The sequence below is a fragment of the Panicum hallii genome, chromosome 5 (genome assembly GCF_002211085.1).
Source record: "Panicum hallii strain FIL2 chromosome 5, PHallii_v3.1, whole genome shotgun sequence".
Classification (NCBI taxonomy): domain Eukaryota; kingdom Viridiplantae; phylum Streptophyta; class Magnoliopsida; order Poales; family Poaceae; genus Panicum; species Panicum hallii.
The window spans coordinates 52,903,791-52,920,265 of NC_038046.1; the positions used below are offsets into that span (position 1 = coordinate 52,903,791).

Here is a 16,475-nt window from a genome sequence, read left to right on the forward strand (position 1 = left end):
CCAATCGGAACCTTTGCCACGTCGCGCACCCCCCGCCGCCCCGGGCCCGGCCCGGCCCCGCGGTCGCGACGCGTATCGAACCGAGGGCCCGTGCGCCGTGCGCTCGAGCAGGTGCACCTCCTCTGGTCCGATCCCACCGGACCCAACGCGTGAGCTCCACGCCGACCGACGAGTCGCCCTCTCCCCCGACCGGGCTCGACCGGACCGGACCCGATCCGACCGGACCGGCCTCATATAAGCCGGCCATCTCGGCCCGGGGCACAGCTCAGTCCGATCGATCGATCCGTCCATTCCGTTCCCCCGCTCGGCAATCATGGAGTTCCCGCACCACCACCACCACCACGGCCACCGCCGCGACGATGACGACGACGAGCGCCGCGGCCCGCCGCCGCCGGCCTACGGCGGCTATGGCCAGCCGGACCCCTACGGCCGCCCGCCCGCGGACGACCCCTACGGCCGGGTCCCGCCCCCCTCCGCGTACGGCGCGGGTGGGGATCCCTACGGCCGTCACCCGCCGGCCCCGAGCTACGGCCGCGCTGAGGAGGGCTACGGCGCGCCCCCGCCAGCCTACAGCGCCGGCGGCGCCGGCGGGTACGGCAACGTCGTCCACGTCGGGCACGAGGTCGGTGGCGAGAGGCCACACTACGGCGTCGGCGGCGGAGCGTACGGGGGCGGCGGGTCCGAGTACGGCCACGAGGGCCGCCCGCACCACGGCGGTGGCGGGTACGGCGGCGGCGGGTCCGAGTACGGCCACGAGACCCGCCCGCACCACGGCGGCGGGGGCGCGCCGCCGGTCAGGCAGCAGACGTACAGGATCTACTGCAAGGCCGGGGAGGACCACTACAGCCTCGCCTCCCGCGACGGCAAGGTCTGCCTCGTGCGCACCGACCGCGACGACGATACGCAGGTGAGGATTACCCACTGTTCGCTCTGCGTATGTCGCTCCATTTTCATTTTGCCGTTGGGCATTGATCGGTTGATGTCGACGCGCCCTGATCTTGATGGGTTCTTCCAAATCCGAGTTCTGATCTCGGGATCTGGACGACGACTTCCAGTCTTCCTCGTAAATTTGGCGTCGTCGTTGATGCGATCCTGCTGCCTTGTCTTATTTTTCATGGGGATTGGGGAAGACGAATAAAATAATTGATCATTTTTTATATTTTCTCCTCCTTGTCTTGTGATGACTTTGCTCAACTTTGTCTATGCAGCACTGGATCAAGGACATGAAGTACAGCACCAGGGTGAAGGATGAGGAAGGCTACCCTGCCATCGTCCTCGTCAACAGGGCCACCGGAGAGGCTCTCAAGCATTCCCTTGGCCAGTCACACCCTGTAAGTATCTCTGGTCGATGCTACGATTCATGCTTCTTCTCTCATCCCAATCCTAATCCTATTTTATTATTGCTTGTGGAAATGTACTGCACCGAGCCGCAGAATGTGGATCTTGTGTGTACAACTTTGAGATCAATGCCAATGATGCACGCAAACTTGTCCACACACATTCCTCGCTCCCCTAAAATTGAACTTAGAATTCCTTTCATATGCAACACACACTCGAATTAACACGCAGCTGAACCCATTACCTCATGCCCTTTGCATCGATTGTGTCTCCTATTCCGTAACATAACTATTCGTCTAAGTTATCAGGTACCTAAGATTCTCCCTTTTTTTTTGTCCGAAGTATTATAGACACGCACGACTCACATGAATGGTATTTGTCCTGGTCTCAGACAATATTTGATTAGTCATTGTTATGTGCTTCATCAAATATTGTAATTATATCAGCGTACCTTAGTGGCTTACCATGTCAACGGTATAGATCTGCATCTGCCCATGGTGTTTGACATCCGCATCGATGTGCTGAACTGCTGATGTGCATATCACATTGCAACTAGTGCTGCCCATGTGCATTGCCGTGTTTTTTTTTTTGAAATAGAAATTCGTGTCACTTGTCCTAAATTAATATGGTAATTGCTTTCTGTTGTGGGATGGTTAGAATTCCCTACTGGTTACTGCACAATTCAAAAATTATGAGACCTGATATCTTAATCTGACTGTTGTTAGGTTCGTCTGACCCGCTATGATCCAGACACCCTGGACGAGTCAGTCCTGTGGACAGAGAGCAGGGATGTTGGTGATGGATTCCGCTGCATTAGGATGGTGAACAACATCTACTTGAACTTTGATGCTCTGCATGGAGACAAGGACCACGGTGGCGTGCGCGATGGAACCACTCTCGTGCTGTGGGAGTGGTGTGAGGGTGACAACCAGCGCTGGAAGATTGTTCCCTGGTGTAAGTTCTCCAGACTTTGGGTTGCATGTTTATAATTTCCTACTTACTGCAACGGGTTACTTAAGCCAAATTTTATGTACTAGTCGTCTCATTCGAAACTCTAAAAGTTGCATAACTACCAACAAAATTAACTGTATGATCAATATTGATTATTGAACACTATGATTCGTTTGAAGAGCTCTTTGACAGTTTGGTTGCTATTATTTCTGTTCAATTACGCACACCAGCATACCAAAATAACAGAATAAGAACACATAACATCAAAAAGAATAAATAGTATAACATCTGTGAACTCCTGTATCTCGTCTGCCCTGACATTTCATATTCAGTAGTAGCATCATCCTCTGCTCGAGATGGGCCTGTCAACTAATTATGGTTTCTTCTGATTGCAGGAACAAGCAAATGTGTGGCTGTGCCACTCCAAGCAGCTCCTGTCTTAATAATAAGCGAAGTAATAAGTAGTACCGTGGATCTGGGGATGAGTCTCCTCTGCAGTTATTGCAGAGGAGTACTCTGGGAATAAGGGGCGCCCCTGAAGGTGCCTGCGTGTGATTACTCTTCTGCTCCATTCCGTTGTTCTTCTGTGTTTCTGCTTGGTTTGAACAGCGTACGCTATAATTTGTAATGCGCCATATGACAAGTGGCAGCGATTGTATTGTTTCAACTGACTGTCGTTGGACTAAGTGTGATGAGTGATGTACGAACCTTTGCTTGATATATGCTCTCCTGCTCACGGCCGTTATTGTTTAGAATGCTAGAGATTGTTTTCTGTGAAGCTTGTAAAACTCAAAATGAGATTCCCTTGTACCTGCATCTGGACTCACTGGCTGCAGGGATTGAGCCCTGCCGTGTTTCACGCACGGTTAATCGATCCCCGGGCTTATGCTGTGGATGTGGGAATGAGATTCATCAATGTCCCTTCAGCTGCTGCGGGAATGAGATTCCGGTTTCAGGCTTTCAGCGACGACGGATGCTGCACCGTGCCAAAGGCCATGACCCACTAGAAAATGCCGGGAGGGATATGCGCCTGCCGGAAAGGATGTCCGTTTGCTGTACTTCTCTTTTCTGTGAACTGGCCTGGAGATCTTATCTGCGCGTTCGTTTTCGGTGGATTAGATTTTCTTTTCTTTTTTTTAGCGAGGGCCTGCGGATTTGGATTTGATATCGTCTAAACCTGATGCTTGCTCAATTTACCTCCGCATAGAGACCAGATTATCTTTTTTTTATTTACGGAGGTCTAGTCGATTTCATGCATCGTTCTCTTGCTAATTCTATGGCTCGCACTTCGCAGGAACCCATTTCTGCTCTCTTGAATTAAAAAGAAGCGTGTTTTTCTCCTCTAAGCAAGAATAAGGAAAACCGCATGCGCTTGGGCTTATTTGTGCCTGTGTGGCCCAGTAGCAACCATTTGGGCTTCTGATCCTCTTACGTTAACTAACCTGGGCCTTTTGCCGAGTGAACCATACATACATATATAATCCCGTAAATTATCGAATCAACTTACCTACAAGTTGAATCAAGTTTTGCTAATTATTGATTCACTTGTAAGAGTATTGAAGTTTGCACCATGCGGGTGGGAGCATTGTACTTGATATTAATAAAATTTTCCTTTTCGAAGAAAAATTATGCGGGTGGGATGAACAAGCTATCCACACATATCTAGTTTCACTGAAATGTTGAATTAGTCTATTTGAAATGCTGACGCATAGTTCGTGGTTGTTGAATTAAGTGTGAAAAAATAATAAATAATGTTCTTGGCGGGAGGTTGATGGCTGCAATGATTAAACTAAATGGTCCTAGTGGACTTTAAAGTTACAAAACTTAACCAGCTTGAGAAAGCCATAAACCCAAATTTCAGGAGATATTCCACTCAACTTTTACAAGACGTACTCCGTTTTGTTAGAATAAAGCTACTGTATCAATATTCCATTTATATGATAAAAAAATTATGATTGTATGTAACTACCTCTAATATGAATCTAATGACATCAGATTGCATCCCTAAGGCTGACTCCAACAGGTGCAAGCCATTTCGGCCAGCCATCCGGAGCTTTGCCTGTCCCCGACAAGTTGCCTGCCCAGCCATATCACGAGTGAATCCAACAGCAAAGCTACTTTCCCTTCTCCTCTTATAGTAAATGGCGGTAGGTCCGGGTTGGTAGGCTGTGGGGCCATGCTAGCAGAGATGGAGCAGCGTGATAGCTGCCGGCCAGAGCACTAGCGATTTTGGCTGATTCTCTCTCCTACCGCGATTTTGGCTGGCCCGTTTAGCTGTCCCGTTGGAAGGAGATTTCTGCTGCTACAGTACCCACGCGGCAGCTATTTTAGCTTTTCCTGGCCCTTTGGCTGCTCCGCTGGAGTCAGCCTAACATTACATATTAGCACAATAATAGTTGGCCAAAGCCTTATCCTAACTAAGTGAAATAAGTTCTGTAATCATATGATGTGGTGGAGTTTTTATTTGTTAGGCCTCCTCTAATAGCGTCAACTCAGCTACTTTTAACGTATCCACATCATTGTATCTCCTCTATCAAGTTATCCCCTATTCCCGTACTAGCCTTGCACACAAAATGAGGTGCAAGAGCCAACCTAATTGTCGGCTCCTCCTGACTATTTTCTATACACATGCAGCCATCACTTAAGCTAAAGAGTAAAATATATTGACGGTCCCTAAACTTATCATGAGATATTATGTAGGTTCCCGAACTCTCAAAATGTATTTTTTAATCCTCAAACTTGTCTTGATATGTTATCCAGGTCCCCAAAATCTAAATATGCATATTGAAATCCCTGAAATTATCACAGGGTATCATCCGGATCTCAAAACTCTATATGTTTAGTTTCCAAACTTGTAATGATGAACGTGATGAGTTTGCAAATCTGATAATATATTTTGAGAGTTTAAGGACCTAAATGACATCCTAGGATAAGTTTAGGGACACGAATATGCATTTTGAGAATTTAGGGGCCAGAGTGATACACCCGGACAAGTTTGAGGGCTTGAAAATGCATTTTAAGAGTTTGGAGACTTAGATAACACATCGGGACAAGTTTATAGACCATCCATGTATTTTACTCTAAGCTAAAACACTAGGAGACAACCTTGAAGACAGTCCATTGAAAAAAATAGCTTTAGTAATTCTTCTTAGATGACACGTGTAGTCTTAGAGCTAGAACTATATTTAACTGCGAAGGGCCTTGGATCAATCGACATATTACAATTGAGTGTTCTTATGATACATATCACCTTGAACTGCGCTTTGTTGATTTTAGAACATATAAATTTGGTAGAAAAAATCACATGACTACGGACTGGAAAAGGAGTGTTACTCTCCCCCGCCTTGTATGGCCGATTGGCCGGCTGGCTTTTAGCTATGTTTGAGCTCGTCTCCTTAGGGAATCTGGTTTTATAACAATTTCTAATAAACTTTTGCGAAAAAAGTTGCATTTTTTCTTATATAATATATACTTTCTCTGTTATAAAATATAAGCGTGGTTTGGCTTTCAAGTTTACACTTTGAATTATAATATATCATTCGTGGCAATAAAAGTTTGATCATTAGAAAATATTTCCAAAATAATCCAACATAGTTACTTTTGTAACACAAACTTTTCATAGTGTTAGATTAATTGTTGGTTGAAGATTACAAATAAATATTTAATCTCTATATGGGTGTGCGCATTGTTTTTTAGGATGGAAGCATTATTAACAAAATGGCTCCATCACTCTCCAACGATGATTCTAAGTAATGTTGTTATAGTAGATCAATTTATGGAAAGGTTTAAAGCAGCTCAATTGAGGAAAAGAATTTGATTCCACAGCAGGTGGAACTTCCCAGCTAGGCATACGTGCATGATGCAATGGCATCGATAAGTAACCATTAGTTGCTTCATCAAATTAATCAAGATATGCCCTGAACATTACGAAAACAGTAAGGTTAACTAGTTCTACGAGATCCGATTTTGCATGAACGAAAAAGAGCACGGCGTGTGTAAATATAACGACCGCGACCGCAAGCTTGTTTTGGCATTCCCTTTTCCTAAAACGATTAAAGCCATTGCTATTGGTTGCTCCCTTTTCTAACTTAGTGTTATTTCTTTCTCCATTTCTTGAAGCTTTTGCCTCCCAGATTGTGGGCAACTAAAAAACTCATCAACCGGTTCCAGGCAGCTTGTGTGTGCGTGACACTTCCAACATCCTAATAAGCAAACTAATCGAATAGCTTCAAACTGACGAGCATGCATGGTTGGTAGCACATGTACAATCCGGATATATATGGAAATAATGGGAGCCATAAAAAATAATCAAGAGGTTGCATTACTGCTAAAAATATATAATCTTGAGTTCTTGATCTAAGGAAAAGCTACTGATGTTTCCTACTTTTGAGATCAACAATATTGCTGTCAGATAAAAAATAAAGTAAATTTTTCTATTAGAATTCTCTACATTTTGGTTCAACCGGTTCCTAACCACACTTAGTTCAGTTCTATTTAATCATGAGAGGGGTGCATCGACAGGAGAAGTGGTGAACACCTAAGGATTCCACGAGGAGAACAAAATGATTTGATTTGCCCCCTCGCATTAATCTGCTCCGCTGACGGGCAATCATTGGGAGATGGAGTTGCCTGCTTTACGAAAAGGGCTAGGGCGATGGATCTTGCAGCCACTAGCTGGATCGCGTGTGATCTCCATTTTATGCTTTTATTTGTCAGCTCTTATTGCCTTCCCTCCTCCTAGTTTAATTATTTCTCGTGTACTAGGCTTCTTTGAGCAATTACGTACACTATCAGTTTCTGAATGCATAGCTAGCCATTAGCTAATGTACCACTTGACTACAGTGCCTTCATTCCTTAAAAAAATGTTACTGGAAAAATTACAGTAGCTTCTGAGTATTTTCTTATGGAACTGCTTATGAGTAAGTCACAAGGTAGCTTATGCAGCAGGATTATATTTGTGCAACCTAAAGTTTGCCTGGATCCAGATGTTAGAGCATCTCCAACAGATTACTCATACTTCACACTCAAAATATACTCTCACCATTACTAATAACTACTTTCCTATTTTTAGTAATAGTTGCTGCAGTAGACTACCAAAATCCATCAACAAGAATAGGGTAGAGGGATTGGGTAGAGGGATGAATCCCGTTCATTTAGATGAGAGGGAGGTACCAAAAGCTTTTAGTTAATGGGGATTGGATTGTTAATCTACTGCAACATATTTAATCACCAAAATATTAATTTTTGGTATTGGAGGGAGCGATGAGTAATGTGTTGGTTTTCTGGATAATGCACGGATCTCGAGATCAGTCGAAGATCACATTGATGCTAAAATAAACGATAGGTGATCGCTAGGCCCCACTTAGATTTGGCGCGCAAAGCAACAAACCGACCGACATGTATGCGTGCAGGGTGTAGCGTGCTGGGATACCGTCGAGAGTCCGGACCTAGCAGACCCCTGCAGGCTTGGCAGATCGAGCGTAAGTTTGCTGAAGAAATTAAAGAAGCCGACGCAAAGGTCACCCGTGCCCCTGCTGAATTGCTGGTCCAGGACGGCACGAGGCCGTCGAGGCGATGATCGAGCAGCGATGCCGACGGCAACCCTGCGCCAACGCCTGCCTACGGCGGGGTGGATCATGGATGGATCTTGCCTCCGGCGCAGGGCGCACGGGTGTGACACTGTTCAGCTATTCAGATCGCCCTGTGCCTTCCGTTCTCTCCATGGCAAAGATCGTGCGAAAGATTCTCGTCAGTTTTGTCAGTTAAGACTCAGTATTGTAGCTCCGTCATAGACGACGACGTCACGCAATTAGATCTGCATACAGGCACATGAAGTTTGAGAGGCTAATAATTTCAGTTTGGTCGTTCGTCGAAAACAAAAAATTCAGAGGGTGTTTGGTTCATGGGTTTATTTTAAGCTATGTCATATTGAATGTTGCCGTCAAATAAGTTCCCGTCAAAAAAAACAAAAATTCAGTTTGGTCAGTTCGCAGAATACGATGGCTGAATCATTCAGATACATAGCCTGGTCAGAGATTTGACAATAACTTTCAATCTTTTCAAACCACGCTTTCGCTCTTTTGGACTACCTAGTGCTGGAAGGAAGCTCCGGCACCGGCAGTCATCGTTCGGATCTGGGAGAGTTTCGATCTGTTCCAAAAGCAGGTTCCTATTGTCATTTAGGAACTAGGTTCCATCGCAAAAGGTCTCCATGCATCGTTCAGAGAATGAAACCTCCATCTCCTCTCTTCCCGCGCATACAGCCTCCCGGCTGCTGTGAGAGAAGGCTGGAGCCGGCAGATTTGATTGAAGCATCTGAGAAAGCTGGGCGGCAGACACACTAGCTTGCAACAGCCTTTGACCTTGTACGAACAGGGAAAGAAAAGCTAGCTAGATACTCTCCAGCCTCTCAGCTTTGCCTACCGACGAACAGCTCGATCCTGGCCGGCGGCAGATTCGATTCGACGGTGCAAATATCATTCAGTCATTCAGTCAGTCAGTGATCGATCCGGCCGGCCGGCGATAGACCTCCAATCAATTCCCCATCTCCAACGATTTTGCTTTGCATTGACCTGCCTGCATTAGATTACCGTTATGCTGTGGGTAGCCGGTAGGGGCTCACCGGATATCTTATTAGGTCTGTGGTCAACCGAATCCTGCAAAAGCAAACGATGCAAAGAGATGAGCGAGCGAGCGAGCGGGCAATGGGGTTGGAGAATTCGGTACTGCCAGTACCAGCTTGGGAGTATTTTCTATCTCATCACCGGCAAAGGTGCACCCACTGAAGCCTTTTTGTGATCCAGAAATGAAAATAATCTTGCCGTTTTCAATTCAGGGTTGGAAATATCAAGAGCTTTCTTGGTTAAAAATAAAATGAGATGAACTTCCTTAATCTCGCCCCCATTATACGTGCGTTCCTTCCTAGTGAGATGATCTGACAGGATATTTGTACGATCAGGCGAGCACTAACGGGTGTTGTGTGTTCTGTTAGGGCCTGTTTGGTTGGGTGGCTAACTCCGAACCACGCTCCAGTAGGCCAGCAAGCCCACGTTTGGATGGCTGCGTAGCCCAGTTACCCAGGCTTGCTTTAGCCTGGTTCCAGAAGAACGCCCGCCGCTCGCGTACAAGCAGAGCCAGGTCTGGCTTAGCTGCCCTTGGAACACTCTCGATTCCGCTCACCTGGTTGCGCTGTTCTCATCCTGGTTGTTCAGTGCTCATTCTGTTATCGCTACAGTTCCTATTGCAGAAAGTCTTCTCACCACCGCACAGGACATTCAGCAAATTGTTCAGTGCTCCTGGAACTCCCGCTTCTTCTTGCAGGAGACGCAGGGACCTGGACGACCAGGTCGAGGCTCCCGCCCATGGTCGGCCGGGGGAGCTCGCCCGCTTGTGCCGGCGGACGCCGCGCGCCAGGACAGGAAGCTCGTGCGGGCCCTGGTCGGCGGTGGCGCTGCGAAGGCCGCCGCCGCTCTCGTCCTCGCGCTGGTATTGATGGAGGCGGTGCTGCTTTCTTGCTGTGCTCTGATTACGCCGTTGAGAGACGGTGGACGAGAGGAGAGGAAGAGAGACGATGGGTGGTAACTTCACCTTCAACAAATGCAAGGTCATTACATCATGTTATGCAGGCCACCAAACATAAGTTTAGCTAACACATGCTATCACAAGCCATTCAACCAAATACGGATCAAAACACTACCGGAGCAGAGAATCTAGCCTGGCTAGACTTAGGTAGTGTTTGGATCCAAAGTGCAAAAGAGTAAAAAGGTAAAAATTTTACCATTTACCAGAAGTGGTAAAAATTTTGCCATTACGGGTGTTTGGATCCAAATGGTAAAAGTTTTGGCAAAAGCTCATTTAAACCTCTTTTCTCCCTCTCCTATCCCCTTTCCTGCGGCGAGGGGGAGGCCGAGGCGCGGGGTCGGGCGGCGGGGGCGGAGGCCGAGGCGCGGGGTCGGGCGGCGGGGTCGGGATGCGGGATCGGGCGGGTTGCTGTTTCCTTTTGCTATCTGTTTTTGCTATTTCCTTTTTGCTATAGGGTGTTTGGGTCCAAATGGAAAAAAAAGAGCAAATTTTTTACTATTTGCCCTTTTTCCAAAGGATCCAAACAGGCCCTTAGTCTAGCAACCAAACCGACCCTTAGTTATCAGCAAAGTGTTAAGCAGCTGATGCCGAGTGATCAGCTCATACCTCACTATCTTGATGGGCGAGAAGCTAAGGAAAGCGATGTGACAAGGCTTATTGGGCGCTTGGCACTGGCAGTAGAGTGTAGAGAGCATTATCTGGGGCCTGTCAGTGTCAGATCAACAACTCAAGCCACTTCGCCTGCAAGATGATTTCCACTCGTATCGCCATGATTCCGCAACTTTCTTTTTCTTCTTCCCTTCTGAAACCATGATTTTTCCGATCCAACTTAAGATTACAGCTTTATTGGCGGAGCGACAACGCAAGATGAGCGCCATGATTGGCAGCAAATAAGCTATCACGAGCGAGGGAGCAAGCTGATGACACAAAAAAAGAAAGGTGCTCTATGACAATGCACACTGATTGATTGCTATTTGCTACTCATCACGATCATCACCGGATGATCTTTCACCCAACCCTTTCGATCGGAGCAATTAGTATTCTTAATTCACTTCTGACGTCGGAGTGATCAGTTCATCGGCAAGCTCAATCAGCTCAGCTCATCAGCTTTGCGTCCACGTCCGTGTCCTTGAGGAATCCGAGGCAGCATTGCTGGAACCGGTCGGCGGCGGCCTGCGGGACGGAGACGAGCACGGTGGTGCCGTCCGGATCGCCGATCACGGGGAGGAACACGCAGTAGATCTCGCTGGTGAGCGGGCCCATGTGCGCGGCCGTCCCGGCGCCGAAGTCCAGGTCCTCCAGCCCCAGCCGCGTCCACGACGAGATCACCAGGCTCGCCGCCAGGTCCGGCCGCGCACCGCGCCGCTCCTCCAGGAGGTCCACCATGGACCGCACGTAGTCGTCGTCCACGCACTCCTTGGCCTCCTGCACCAGCCGCACGCCGTAGCGCGCGGCCAAGGAGGAGGAGGGGGAGGTCAGCTGCGCCGCCGTGGACTCGGCGCACCCGAGCACGAACCCGTTGCCGTAGTAGCCCCGGGGCAGCTCGGGCTTCACCCGGCGGCGCACGTTGACGGAGAAGAGCAGCTTCACGCGGAGCGCGCCGGGCGGGTCCAGGGCGCGCACCCACGCGCGCCAGACGTGCGCCGCCAGGGCCTCGAAGGAGGTGCACTTGAGCGACGGCGCGCACTGGCGCTTCAGCCGGAGGAGGTGCGCCGCCGTGAAGGTGAGCGACACGGGCGCCAGCGGCTGCCCCAGGAGGCTCGGCGCCTCGTTCCCGTTCCCGTTTCCGTTGGCGACGGCGCCGTTGCCGCCGCAGCTGTTGTACTCCGGGTGCGTGAAGGCGACGCGCGGCGGGCAGCGCGGGCGCAGGGCGCGCCGGTCGTGAAACGGCGGCGCCGGCAGGTCGTTGCCGTCGTCCAGAGCGCCATCGCCGGCGCGCGCGGCGCGGGCCCAGGCGTGGAGGAACTGTGCCGTGCCGATGCCGTCGCAGAGGCAATGGTTGATGGCCGTGCAGAGGATCATGCCGCCGCAGCCCAGCCGGGTGACCTGCGAACGTGCCACGTCATGCCATCACAAACAGATAATTTTAACCGTGCACGCGGGCTCAGGCCACTTTGATCAACTTTATCCATTTGGATGAATTCAGTACTAGCAAACCTAAATTTAAATTTAAATTAGAGATAATGGATGCGTCGTTTTCCTGAAAGCAACGAGTGCATGAAGCAGGGCATTACATCATGCCCTCCCGCATGCGCAAACGCAGGCAGCGCCAAGTGTACGAGTGTGTGGAAGATCACCACTCTGGTAAAGCAAACATGTGGTGTGGCTCTTCAGAACAATGCAGGGGGCAGGATCTAGGAGGAATTCTGAAGTCTGAACATGGGGATTGAATGAATTTTGGTGTGCAGGGTCAGACATCCAGAGCAATCTAGTACTCTGAACCTGCAGAATCACAGCAGCAACTGTACAGGGCCTGCACTGCAGCCTACACTAATTGTATGCATACTGTAGACTGTACTCTGTCCTGCAGCTGGAGATCTGTATGACAGGGACTGGACGTAGTAAAACCGATGGCATCTGCAGAGCATTCCGAGGGGGCTTAACTTTTGCAGGTGAAGATCGTATTCTCATGTGATCTTGGGGGATCAGGGAAGATTATGCATCCATGCACGGCATCATGGCCGAGATAAAACTTCACTCAAGTGGGCAGGGGAGACTTGGATGGACAAAGATACAGCCTAGCCATATGCTTGTCTGCCTAAAAAGGCCTTTTGAGAAAGGAAGGAAGCAGGGTTGGACTCCCCTAACCCTATCCTCCCCTCTTGCTAACTTTAAGAATTGCCATCACTTGGCAACTTGGGGTGCTGGAGGGAACAGAAGCTTCATGGCCAGCACAAGCATGGATGCATGATAACATAAATTAGATCATCTCCTAATTGTGTAATAACCAGCAAAAAAGCAGGTGAGTAATCAAGAAAAAGTGGTCACTGCAGTAGTAGTTGCATGCTGCTGGTTTTGTGTGATCTTGTCCACCAACTCTACTGGAAAGCCATCTCAAGCTCAGTAAAGTGACCACAGGTGATCTTTAGACAAGAAGCTAATGGTGTAACTTTACTTCAGGGGTGGCAAATGGTGAATGGCTATTTCTGAATCTAGAACTTCGTCTTTAATTGGAGAATAAATAAATAAATTGTGATTAACCAAGAGAGTTCAGAATAAATAAATAAATAAATAAAAATAAGAGGCAAATTATATTCAGCAAAAGAGAGAGCTCCACTCACTTGGACGACGAGAGGTGGCACGGCGACGAAGCTCTGCGCCTCCACCCTGTAGAGCAGCTTCCTCCACGACTTGTGCGGCCTGGCGCGGCCGCGGAGAAACTCGGCGGCGGTGAGCCCCGGCAGGCAGGCCTCGGCGAGGAGCGCCCCCTCGGCATTGCAGTCCACGACGAGCTTCCCCTCGTCGTCGTCGCTGGGCCGGAGCCGGCCGGCGAGCGGGTAGTAGTCGACGAGCACCCTGGCGAGCGCCGCGCGCAGGGCGCCGGCGGGCACGGCGGCGGGGGCGGCGAACACGTAGAGGTACTTGATGGAGAAACGGAGGAACCGCTGGTCGTCGAGGTTGGAGAGGTGCAGCGTGTGCCGCGGCGTGGGCCGGCTCGGCCGCACCACCGCCGGCTCGCCCGGGTACTGGCACTCCCCAAGGATCTCAAGCTCCGTCACCGGCGCCGCCTCCTCCTCCATGGCTGCCCTGCCGTGCCGCCGCGTTAAGCTGGCATGGAGCTGCCTGAGCTTATGTATATAGCGCTGGTGATGGCTGGTCTTTTAGTTTCGCATTGATTAACGCCCTAACGAGGATGGTTGGCCTGTAGATGGCGTTGATTACTTGCCACTCGATAGGAGAGCTGTTTAGGGAATAGAACCACTCCCTCAGTGGTGCAGGCCATTTTATAGCACTCTTTAAATTGGGCCTCTTTATTTAGTGCTTGTTTTTCAAATTGTTTTCAGAGTTGTACTATCCTTCACCCAAAATGACATAATTGCCCTCTCTCGAAATGAGGGGGAAGATGTGTATTTATTGAGAAAAGGAATTAAAAGAAAACGGTCCTCAAATTTGTCATACTATGTTATTCTGGTCCCCTCGTAAAATGCAGATTTAGCTCCTTAAATTTAGCTTCGGGTGTTATTCAAGTTCCCGAACTCGCAAATTGCATATTTGACTCTCTAAACTTAGTTTCGGGTGTTATTCAGCTCCCTAAATAAAAAATATATATTTGTCCCTCTAAATTTGAGTTGGGATGCATATCATCTAGATCCATGATTTAATTTAACCATCAATATCTAAAAATTAACAATACAAGTTAAGTTTATTAGATCCCCATAAAAAACATTCATAATTATTCCTTCTTACAAATTATTTGTCAAACTATCACCATGTTAGCCACGTCAACCTAGTGTGAGGTGTCCATCGTCACTATTGTTTACTGACAACGCCAAAGCGATTAGCAATACTTGTTGTTAGATTATGAGATGGGATCAAAATTTTGCCAATGCTTACAACGGGAGGGAGATATTATAGGGAAGGAACAGGAGCTCAAAGATTGTGTTGCGAACAACGGCGAGAGCTATGCCTATGGGAAGAAAGAAGATGTACATGTTGTAAGTTTATGGATTTAAATGTATAATTTATAACTTCGGAGACCGGGACAACACTCGATGATAAGTTTAGAGAGTCAAATATGCAATTTGCGAGTTTGAGGATTGGAATGACACCCAAAGCTAAATTTAGAAAGCTAAATATGTATTTTACGAGTTCAAGGATCGGGATGACACAACGTGACAAGTTTGAGGACCGCTGGTGTACTTCACTCTAAAAGAAATGACGAAGCCAAACAGCAACAATAAAGAGCCATCAGGCCTTCATGCATTTTTAAGGTCTGTTTGGTTGAGCTGTAACTGTGGAAAAAGCTGTTATAGACTGTAAGCCGTGAAATAAACTATTGTGGGTTGTGAGCCGTTAAAAAGCTGAAAGCCGTTTGGTTGAATTAGCTGTGGCTACATGAGTTTGGTAAAAAATGTCTGTAATACCCGTGGAGTCTTAAGAGTGTTTCAAACTTTATACTGTTTAAAGATTTTGATGGTTCAGAATGAACTCTGTTTTTCCTCTAAAGTTCAGAATGAACTCTGTTCAAGGGGAGGCAGAGGAGGGGCGCTGCCGGCGTGGCTCGTCGCGCCACCGGAATCCTAGTTGTGGCATGCGGAAGCGGAGAGACAGCTCGAACGGTACTGACAACAGGAGCGTAGGGAGGAAAAAGAAAACAAACCTTATGCACGTAACCAGTGGCATGGTAGGTAATTTCGATGAAAGGCTACCTCACAGCCGAAAAAAGCACCCCATGCTTGCTTAAAATAAAACACCCCACACTTGATGTGAAAAATGAACTAGAGGAAAGCTGCTTCTATGGAAACACCTGGTTGAAAGCCCACCTCTTTGATTGGGCTTTCTAGAAGCCAAAGCAGCTTAAAAGCTGAACCAAAGGGACCTTTGAAGGCCCATCAAGCTATATTCTTTCAAAACCAAAACACACTTAGTGTGGGATTAGTCGATTCAATTGCCATGAAAATATTTGATGCGAAACAAATACAGTGGCTTCCATGCATTTTTCAAATGAATCGGGAGATATACTCAATGTGGGTTGGATTGATGCAATTGGCACAAAAATATTTAATTGGGAACAGATGCACATTGGTTAGAGTGCTGTATGGGAGGCTATATATCACTATCCGAGTGGTGTTTCCTCTTTTTCAGTGTTCTTGTATCGGAGGAAGTAGGTCTGTTGTGGGGTTCAAGCTTCGAATGGAGCTCACCTTGGTTGGACGAAGTCTTGGCAAACTAAAATTCCAACATAGAACGACGACATGGAAGGCAAGATAACCAAACTTCTCCTCCGAAAACGTCACTCTCCGTCAGGTTACCTTAGTTCGAGGTCACGGACAAGTAAAGAGACTTTGGAAAAGAAACAATCTATAGCCGACCTATCGAGTGCCAGACAGATACAGATTTTCCGGATAGGTCGCTTTTCTTTCCTTTTTTGAGACGAGGTGGACCGAGTTGTTGCTCCAAGTGCAGCGTTCTTCTTCTACCGGATATAGGTAGTGGGCCTGATACTGGGTTTGTTTTATCCTTTCCCTTCGATGAAGCCCAACTTTGGGTACTTACCGATCAAGCCCATTTACGTGGGCTTGCGCTCCCATTCCTCGTAGAGTTTTTTTTTTAAAAAAAGGGTTAAAAAAATTTAAATTCGAAAAAAGGTGTCCGTTTGGAAGAATTTGAAAATTGGGTGCCTCCCGCCCGATCAACGGGCGGGAGGCCATATCCCGCCCATCCAACGGGCGGGGGGTCGGAAAAAAGCGAACAGGCCCCCGGGGAGGAGCCTCTTCGCGAAAGAAATTTTTTTTTATTCGCGAAGAGACCCCTGACGCGGCATCCCACCCGACCAACGGGCGGGAGGGAGGCATCCTGCCCTCCCAACAGGCGGGAGGTTCCCCCGAGGGGCATCCCGCCCTCCCAACGGGCGGGACGTGCCCCCCCCCATTTAAGCCCCCCAC

The 16,475-nt window shown here is 48.2% G+C and overlaps 2 protein-coding genes across 2 annotated transcripts; one reads left to right on the forward strand and one right to left on the reverse strand.

Moving 5' to 3' along the window:
* Window positions 1-246: 246 nt before the first annotated feature.
* LOC112894960 (ricin B-like lectin R40G3) lies at window positions 247-3,041 on the forward strand. The gene is made up of 4 exons (XM_025962814.1): window positions 247-907; window positions 1,209-1,331; window positions 2,064-2,292; window positions 2,685-3,041. Coding segments are annotated over exons 1-4 (948 nt in total). The 5' UTR covers window positions 247-313; the 3' UTR covers window positions 2,687-3,041.
* Window positions 3,042-10,640: 7,599 nt separating this feature from the next.
* On the reverse strand, window positions 10,641-13,776 carry LOC112891970 (fatty alcohol:caffeoyl-CoA acyltransferase). The gene is made up of 2 exons (XM_025958985.1): window positions 13,152-13,776; window positions 10,641-11,916 (listed from the first exon to the last, which is right to left on the reverse strand). The coding sequence occupies exons 1-2, from the start codon at window positions 13,608-13,610 to the stop codon at window positions 10,966-10,968; spliced, it is 1,410 nt and encodes a 469-aa protein (XP_025814770.1). The 5' UTR covers window positions 13,611-13,776; the 3' UTR covers window positions 10,641-10,965.
* Window positions 13,777-16,475: the final 2,699 nt, after the last annotated feature.

Coding starts and splice junctions, on each gene's coding strand:
- LOC112894960 (XM_025962814.1), top strand. CDS start 314: ATGGAGTTCCCGCACCACCACCACCACCACGGCCACCGCCGCGACGAT. Junction 908..1,208: donor ACCGCGACGACGATACGCAG/GTGAGGATTACC, acceptor TTGTCTATGCAG/CACTGGATCAAGGACATGAA. Junction 1,332..2,063: donor CCCTTGGCCAGTCACACCCT/GTAAGTATCTCT, acceptor GACTGTTGTTAG/GTTCGTCTGACCCGCTATGA.
- LOC112891970 (XM_025958985.1), bottom strand. CDS start 13,610: ATGGAGGAGGAGGCGGCGCCGGTGACGGAGCTTGAGATCCTTGGGGAG. Junction 11,917..13,151: donor TGCCACCTCTCGTCGTCCAA/GTGAGTGGAGCT, acceptor GCACGTTCGCAG/GTCACCCGGCTGGGCTGCGG.